General features: G+C 34.4%; 1 protein-coding gene across 1 annotated transcript; it reads right to left on the bottom strand.

Moving 5' to 3' along the window:
- Nucleotides 790-3827, bottom strand: LOC18601346 (zinc transporter 5). The gene has a single exon (XM_018120110.1). The coding sequence runs from the start codon at nt 3801-3803 to the stop codon at nt 1182-1184; it is 2622 nt and encodes an 873-aa protein (XP_017975599.1). The 5' UTR covers nt 3804-3827; the 3' UTR covers nt 790-1181.

Below are 7604 nucleotides of genomic sequence, written 5' to 3'. Positions count from 1 at the left end.
TAAAAGAAGTGGTATATTTATCTAAAAAGATAGGCCCACCTCTCAATATTGAATATAGATTATCCATACCTATATAATCAAGTAAATATAGCGGATGTCTGATTAAAAGGTGTCCATTACCATTCCTAAACAATAACGGTTTGGCCAAAGAAAGGTGGATTGGGGAGGCACTGCCAAGGACCCTCCAAACTCCTCTTTTATTGTTTGTTATTGGATTAGTATGTTACCGTCAATTTCTCAGTGTTATATGAAACGCTTTTATTATTAAAAAATGATAATATTAACAGACATCCGTTCCAAATGCAAGTGTACCTGCTGTGAACTTATAAGTAGTTCAGAGTGAGATGGTCCTTCAGAAGCCTTTGCTGGATGAACATTAAGGGCTGACTCCAGCCCCAAAAATGGCAGTAGAAGATTATACATGATGTCTCAATCAGACTGCAATGTCTAAAAGATAGTTGCTCTGCTCTCACTCCTTTTTTTTTTTTTTTTTAATATTAGCGTGGAAGTGAGACTTGATCTAGTGAACTCTTTGAATCATAAATCAACGTCAAAAGAACCACTGCTGAGGTTTGTAGGCTTAGTTACTTTAATGCTATTCTAAACAGGAAAGCAGGAATCTGTGTATTTCTTACTAATCAAATATTAGTGGGAATTTAGGAGATTGAGCCAGGCAACGAGCACTTTTACATGTCATAATTCTTCCAAAACATGTAGTTCAACATTTTTTGCATCTGGTCAAACTATGGTTTCAATAAACATGCCAAAATTATAACATAAATATGACAATTGGATCCAAATGAACCATAAATAAAAGTTTCCGCTGTATAAGCAAAAAGTTACATACCAAAATAATGTAGCAATGCTTGTTTCATTACATAACCAATTAATTCCTCTTGTTTGGATTCCAGTCAGCTGAACCTATAAGAAAACTATCACTATCCTATAGTGTTGAAGACACTGCTGCTGATCCCATCTGTTACAAACATAGACCTTTTTCCTTTCTGTTGCTTAATGAAATCCATCAATGTTGAATTCTTAAGTCTTAGGACTATATACATGCGCCTTTGATCATAATACTTAACAATAGCTTATCAATCAGAGAAAATATGTTGCCTTTGATCATAACAGATGAATGAGCTATATAGTCTCTACTATCAAAGATGAAAGGTATGTTATCATTACTCAACACATTCGACTTGCAATGTCAAATCCTTAATTCCAGCATCATGTAAGATGTGTGACACCTGTGCTTTAGTAGCAGCCTTGTCAGTTTCCGCTGATATATGAAGGTGGATTGTCCCTACAATATCCATCGTTGTGAAGCTCCATACATGCAAATTCTGAATACGAATTACCCCCTTCGTCTTCATAACATCACTTATGGCCTTCTTCAAACCCTGCTCCTGAGCCCTAGGAACTCTTTGAAGCAAGATATCAGCAGAGTTCCTAAGTAATGGGAAAACTGAAGATATAATTAAAACAGAAATGAATATTGAACAGGCAGGATCCGCAACAAGCCATCCTTTGTACTTAATTAAGAGGGTAGATACAACAACTCCAACACTTCCCATGGTGTCTGCCAGAACATGCAAGAAGATTCCTTCCATATTGTGGTCAATGTGGTGATGTTGGTGCTTTTGTGGTTCCTTCCCTTCAGATAAAAGCTGGCTTTGTTTGGATCCACTATATGCCAAGGATAAATGAATTTTAGATTCTGAATAGTGAGTATGGGAGTGCAAGCCTGCTCCATGCTCATGATGATTATCCTTGTGATCATATTGGTGTCTGTGGTCATGGTGATCATGATAATGGGCACAGTCATGACTATGAGCATGGTCATGTTGATGTCCATGATCATGGTGATCATTATGATACCAGTCATGGTAGGCTTGATCATGAGCATGGTCATGGTGGTCATGACACTCAGTGTGTATATCGTGATCTTCAGCATGGCAATTGTTGCTGCCATGTTGATTAATGTGATTGTGTTCATGGCCAGAGCATGATCCTTGGCATCCATCCGAAACATTTATAAAGTTGTGGTGTTCGACATGACTTTCATGATCATGTGAATGCTGATGATGGTGGTCATTAGAGTAGAAATGAGAATGAGAATGTGAATGCGAACATGATCCACCATGTGCATGATGATGCTCCTCATGAAAGAATATCAAACCCACCACATTGACAACAAGCCCTCCAATTGAGACAGTTAATAAACTGTTAGTTGATATTTCTTGAGGATCCAAAATCCTCTCAAAGGATTCCAACACAATTAATGCCCCAACTAGAACCAGGAAAACTGCATTAGCATAACCTGATAGAATCTCAAATCTGCCTCTACCATAATTGAACTGATTATTAGCAGGCAATCGTGAAATATACGAAGCATAAAGCCCAATAGCCAATGCAGCACAATCAAACAACATGTGACATGCATCCGATATCAACCCAAGACTATTACTCATGAAGCCAGCAACAAATTCCACAACCATATATCCAGTATTAATCAACAAGAACAATGCAATCTTTCGAGACTTTCTCTCACTCAAAATATGCCGAATAGGTTTCATTATCGACATACTAAAAGACTCTGAAGATTCCATCCCCAATTCAAGATAACTCCAATAATCAGGATCCAGTTCTCGAACAGCAAAGTACAACAACAAACCACACAACAACAATCCCAAAAGAGATAACTCATCAAAATAAAACAACTCCAAAACAACAGTACAAGCAAAAGTAACCACAAACTCCCTTTGAAAATCTTTAGGATTCACTAACTTATGATGATCATCACTATAATTTTCACTCAAAAGCACTCCAAAAACAACAGTATTCACCAAAGGCCAAACTAAATTCTCAACAGAAACATTTCCTCCTCCTCCTCCTTCACTTTCATAAACAAAGAAACTAACAACAGCAGGAACAAAAAGCATCACCGTAGAGAAAAACAATGAAATCAACCGAACCCTTTTTCGACCAAGCTGCCTAATGCTCCCCCAGTTCATCGAAACCTTCTCATAACAACCTAAAAGACCTGACAAAAAGGGCAATAACATAGGCCAAACTCTAACACAACCTTCTCTAGGATAAATTGAAAACCCAGACTTATTCAAAGGAAAACAATCTACTCTATCCCAACTTAAAGATAATAACATTAACCCAATAAATAAGAAGCAAAACCCAATAAACCGAGAAGAAAAAAAGGACCTAATTTTCGGGGTATCTGTGCGGGAAAACAGTCTGCCAGCAAGATTTCCGGAGAGTTCAGCTAAGATCATAGCAGCTGTACCACAGTATCTAAGAGCTTGGAACCTCAGAAGGAAAATAATTGATAAAAGGAAGGACTTTGAGAGTAAAAGTTTGAGCTGGGTCTTGGAGAGAGAGGAAAGAGAGAAAATTGGGTGGTGTCTTGGGGGTTTATTGGAGAAGAGAGAAAATGAGAGAGAGAGGAGGAACGAGAGGAAAGAAAGGAGGAAAGAGAAAGGGAAGAGTGAGAACGAAGGAGGGGAAGAGCGGAGGAAAGGGAGGAGAGAGTAAAGAGAGCGAAGCGAAAGGAGGAGGAGAAGGAATGAAAAGGAGGATTTCTTTTGGGGGTGGGAGGAAGAGTAGGCCTTGGAAGATTGGAGGGAAAGGCGGTGTTTAGAGGGAGTTGGAGTTGGGGTTGTGATGGAAGGATAGGAATATAAAGGGTGAGATCTTGGGCTGGTTGCTGTCGTGGGGGTGGTGAAAGCGGTGGCGCGTGGAGGGAGGGAGAGGCGGTTGGGGCGGTGATGATGGTGGTGGTGATCAGCCATCCTTGGGAGGGGGATCTGCTGAGATTGAGACAATATGACTTGGTTTGGGTCAGACGGGAGACCTTTTAATTGTTTTTTTGAGGGGTGGGGCTCACATGGTTGAGTCAAGTCAAGTTGGATGGGCTTCGTTGATTCCCTTGAGTACGTGGGTTGCTTGATTAATGGGCTTCAACTCGTGATGAAATTTGGGCTATAGATTTGAGCCACCACAAGAACAAGAAAGGAGTAATTTCTGCATTTTTCTTATTGCTACTTCCTTACAAACATAGTTTTTTATTTTTACATTTATTAAAACTTAATTTCACCAAATAGGATTTAAACTAATTAAAGTCAAAATTAAAAACTGATTGCACTTAAGTATTTGGGTTATTAGTTAGTGTATGATCCCCTATTTAAAGAGCAGGGTTCAAATCCCTTTTTCTCCAATTATAAAAATAAATTAAAAACCGTTTGATTAGAAAAATTCAAATTTGGACAATGTTTATGAAACCCAAGGAGTTTTATTTTCTTCATAAGATATATTTTTTTTCCAAAAAAAGCTTAAATCTAACTTTTAAATCAAGAATACATGTGTTTTACTATTGGATCAAATGACCAAGTATTTTTCACTAGACATTTCAAATAGAAAATTTAACATAACTTAGTATTTTTGGCAATAAAAATATTATTTTGTATAAGTGTACCCTCGTTGTTTTAAAATATTTTAGATGACTACAAATTTTCTTTGCTATTTATGAAGAATTTAAAGAATTAAAATTTAATAGAATTAAAGTCATTTTTGTCGACGTTACCAAACTTCTATGCTTTTAGGAATTCAGTGGGGGCAACTGTCCCTACCACAGTAGTAGTAGATTTGTCCAAGCACTTACTTCGCCATTGAATTGAATTAATGTAAAAGAAAAAGGAGTTGGAAAGTACATTTAGACTATAGTTATAGTTAAATGCTATTTTAGGTGTTACATCGGTTAGTTTCTTTATCTACAATAAATGGGAAATTTTTATTTTGGATTCAATAAAAATAGTTGTCATCTAATATAAAAGCTAGGGATCTACGACAAGAGAATTATAAATCAAGATACATATACCTTAAAAGTAGTTCAAGTACCTCCAATGTGAAAAAGACTAAATTAAATATTAGATCAAGACTCGCGTACTTCAAAAGCTATTCAAATGTCTCGCTTCCAAAAAGATTCACGCTTCTTCTTTTTCTAAGATTCTATGTTTTCTAAAAAAAGTTGCTAAATAATTTTGATAGTCAACTAAATAGTAACCCTTACTTTTATAGATATTTTAATGGACTTGGATTTATTAGATCTAATCATAGTCCAACAAGACTTATATATTAAACCCAAAAGAAGAATATGCGTGGGATCTTTCGGGATCTCTCTCTACAGCTATGGGTCCAAGCCCTTTTCATCTCGTGAATCATATTTTACTTGGAATTTCATTTAATCTAATATTATTATTTAGTTTCTTGAATTAATTAAGAAACCTTATTTACCCATTATTCGTAATAATGTCCATCGACACATTGCAATTGACCTCTGCAAAGAAAAGAATTATCAATGGGGTCCCTTGCATTACAATCTTTACTAATCAGTCTTTCCATTATACCATACTCCCCATGGACTTTATGGATAAATAATTTTCACTGTTACATCAACCCATGTAATATCAATTCATGATTTTCATTGCTGTTGGATTTTGAAAAATATTTTTCTTCAAAAACACTAATATATAAATATTAATATAAATAATATAATTCTAATACACCTTTCAAAAACATATAGGTTGAATTTCTTAAGTCTAAAAATCTTATTGAAATTCGCTTGAATATCTTTCTCAATAGAGAATGGTGAATCCTTTATTGAGCATTTAATATAATTTATTTATCATGTACATAACCCAATGTACTAGGGTATAGCCTTTAAATTCAGTATCACCTATTGGTAACATCAAAGTCATATCGGATACAAAATAAATTATACTAACCTCTCAAGTCTAAAGACAATTAATATATTGTAATAGAGCTCTTTTTAATTATTGATGATGACAAACTTATATGGAGCTCTTTAATTGGATCCTGTTCCATGTATGTATCTTATACACTATACCCACATGTTTGCTTTAAGATCACTACCCCAATGTTAGAGTTAAAACATTCTATTTTTTTTTTTATAGAGGCATAACAAATGTATGCTTTAAACGGTTTGCCACATTTAGCCCATAAAATTTTTGACAAGCAAGGAATTGAAGAACTATAACTCCCTTAATAGTTCATCAACTATTACCATAGTTTTTCTACAATATTACCAAATAATTTATGATCATATCATATATGTCATAAATAAATAAAATATCCATTAAAGTATAATATATATGAAATCAATAATTGATGTAGCAATTTATTTATCTAATAAACAAATAATAAAATTGGTTTATAAGTGTATATGTCCAACAATCTCCCACTTGAACTTAAAACCAATCATACACATATTTTATACCCATTGATTCTAGGTGCTTCTTAAACACCTTTTATGACAAAGATTTAGTCAATGTATTTGCTACAATTTTGCTAAAACAATCTTTGCTATTGAAACATCTCCTCTGTATATAATATCATGAATCAAGTGAAATCTACACTTTATGTGTTTTGTTTTCTAGTGAGCTCTTGGCTCCACAACATGTGCAGCTCCACTATTATCACAATAAAGAGTAATGGGAGAATTTATAGAGGGAACAACTTCGCACTCATGCATGAATTTTCAAATCTATAAAGCTTTTATTGCAGCTTCACTTGCAGCTACTATTGTTCAATTTTTAACTCACGCAAGTACACGTATCGCAAAGATAATATAGAGATGAGTAGTATAAAGCTCGACCTTATAAAATACTTGTCATAACATACATGTGATGTATAGCATGTTTGCATACTAGGAAAGTCCCGAAAAATTTACAAAAGTCCGTATTATACCTAAAGGTATAACAAAGTTGATTTAAGCCTCGAACTAGATCAAATAGAGATTTTAGGGTGAAATTGAAATTTTTACAGTCCAGGAATGATTTAAAATGGTGATTTTGAGCTTAATGATCAATTTGGAGTCAAACCAAAAATTTCACTATCTAGGGGCAAAATGGTAATTTTGCCACTCGAGGACAAAATGGAAAATTTTTGAAAGATTTTGATCACATTTGACTTATTGGAGTTTGATTTCAGGTTGAGAAGTGAAAATTTGTAATCTCGGTATTTTTCTGAGCATAGGGGTAAAATCGTAATTTTGTCACCCTAGTTGAAAAATTGTAATTTTATACCACCAACACTTGTCATGCTCATAGAATTCATCCATTGACTTTTTATGTTATGAATAAGTGAGAAAATATATGTGGTGGAGATAAAAAGTTTATATCTTTAAAGTTTTAAAAATGGACCAATAATAAAATGACACTTGTCAAGCTTAGAATATTTTATTATTTCTTTTAAAAATCAGCCTATAAACCTCTCACTTCTCTCCAAATATTCGGCCAAGCAAGGAAAAGAGGGAAACAAAGAAAGAACAAACCCTAAGTGGAGAATTTCAAGAGAAAAAGTGTGGAAAATCAAGGAAAACAAGTGAAAAAGGTAAGATTTCTCAATTTAAACTTGAAATCTATTTTCCTTAAGTATTTCTCCTTATTTTTCATGGTTAAATTTCATGTTTTTATGGTGAATTCATGGCTAGCCGAATGGGTATGGAGAGAGAATGATGTTGGATTGATTTGATTTCAAGTTATGTTAGTGTTTTTAGTTAGTTTACCATGTCT

Source organism: Theobroma cacao, chromosome 4 (assembly GCF_000208745.1).
Source record: "Theobroma cacao cultivar B97-61/B2 chromosome 4, Criollo_cocoa_genome_V2, whole genome shotgun sequence".
Classification (NCBI taxonomy): Eukaryota; Viridiplantae; Streptophyta; class Magnoliopsida; order Malvales; family Malvaceae; genus Theobroma; species Theobroma cacao.
This window is presented reverse-complemented; position numbering and strand designations above follow the sequence as displayed.

Excerpts from the sequence above, each read along its gene's own strand:
- LOC18601346 (XM_018120110.1), bottom strand. The coding sequence starts at position 3,803 with ATGGCTGATCACCACCACCATCATCACCGCCCCAACCGCCTCTCCCTC.